At 30.9% G+C, this 838-nt stretch overlaps 1 protein-coding gene across 1 annotated transcript in view; it reads left to right on the top strand.

Moving 5' to 3' along the window:
- The window catches only part of Wdr17 (WD repeat domain 17), a 75,144-nt gene extending 74,702 nt beyond the window's left edge, over window positions 1-442 (top strand). Inside the window, exon 31 of the mRNA XM_004640248.1 lies at window positions 323-442. Coding sequence (XP_004640305.1) covers window positions 323-442 — 120 coding nt within the window. The remainder of the gene's footprint in view (window positions 1-322) is intronic.
- Window positions 443-838: the final 396 nt, after the last annotated feature.

The following is an 838-nucleotide window of genomic DNA, read 5'->3' as shown; positions in this document are numbered from 1 at the left end:
ATAAAATAAGTCAACTTTATGGAAACCGATTAGATTAACAATACCTGTTAGCATTGGTAGCACTACTGTACATAAAGAATTCAAATTACTCAATTAAATTTGTTTTTACACACATTGTGGAATGATGGTATAGTATTAAGATATTTGAAAATATTTTTATGTTTGATAGAAGCTTATAAGAACATATTTTTCTTATATTTCTAATCCTCCTATTAGCAAAGCTTGAATGTCATGGGGGTTTACTGCAGAGGTTCTGTATCTAGAAATTTAAAACGATGTTTTCCTTTTGTAATTGCATCTTTTCTCAACCTCCTGTGTGCAGGGCCCTGTGTTTTTCCTGGAAGATGGAAAATCTGCTGTCTCACTGAATGATGCCTTGATGTGGGCAAAGGTGAATCCATTCTCACCTTTAGGAACAGGAATACGACTCAATCCATTTTGAAAGAAGATTTTTCTCTATGCTTGAATTTTTTAAAGAACTTTTGTGAGTTAGTATCACCTTAATGTTTGTTGTCCAATAGCTAAAGTTGGGAGGAATCTTGGGAATTGGACAACATGGAGAGCAGCAGTTAATTTTATCCAGTGACTTTAAAAATAAAATATTTATATAATTTAAAAGAAGAGTAGATGTCTAATTTATAAGTTGGAAGAGCCACATTTAGGATAATATTTAAATATGAAGGACTCAATAGTGTAAAAAGCATATAAATTTCACAAAGCATAAAAAGAATTGAAATATATTGCTGAAATATTTCAACATAAAGCAGTGCATCACTTGGAGTCATTCTCAGTATACAGTAAGAAATTAGTGAATATTTGAATGACGATATCTTGAAAT

This window comes from Octodon degus, unplaced genomic scaffold, assembly GCF_000260255.1.
Source record: "Octodon degus isolate 3935 unplaced genomic scaffold, OctDeg1.0 scaffold00121, whole genome shotgun sequence".
Classification (NCBI taxonomy): domain Eukaryota; kingdom Metazoa; phylum Chordata; class Mammalia; order Rodentia; family Octodontidae; genus Octodon; species Octodon degus.
This window is presented reverse-complemented; position numbering and strand designations above follow the sequence as displayed.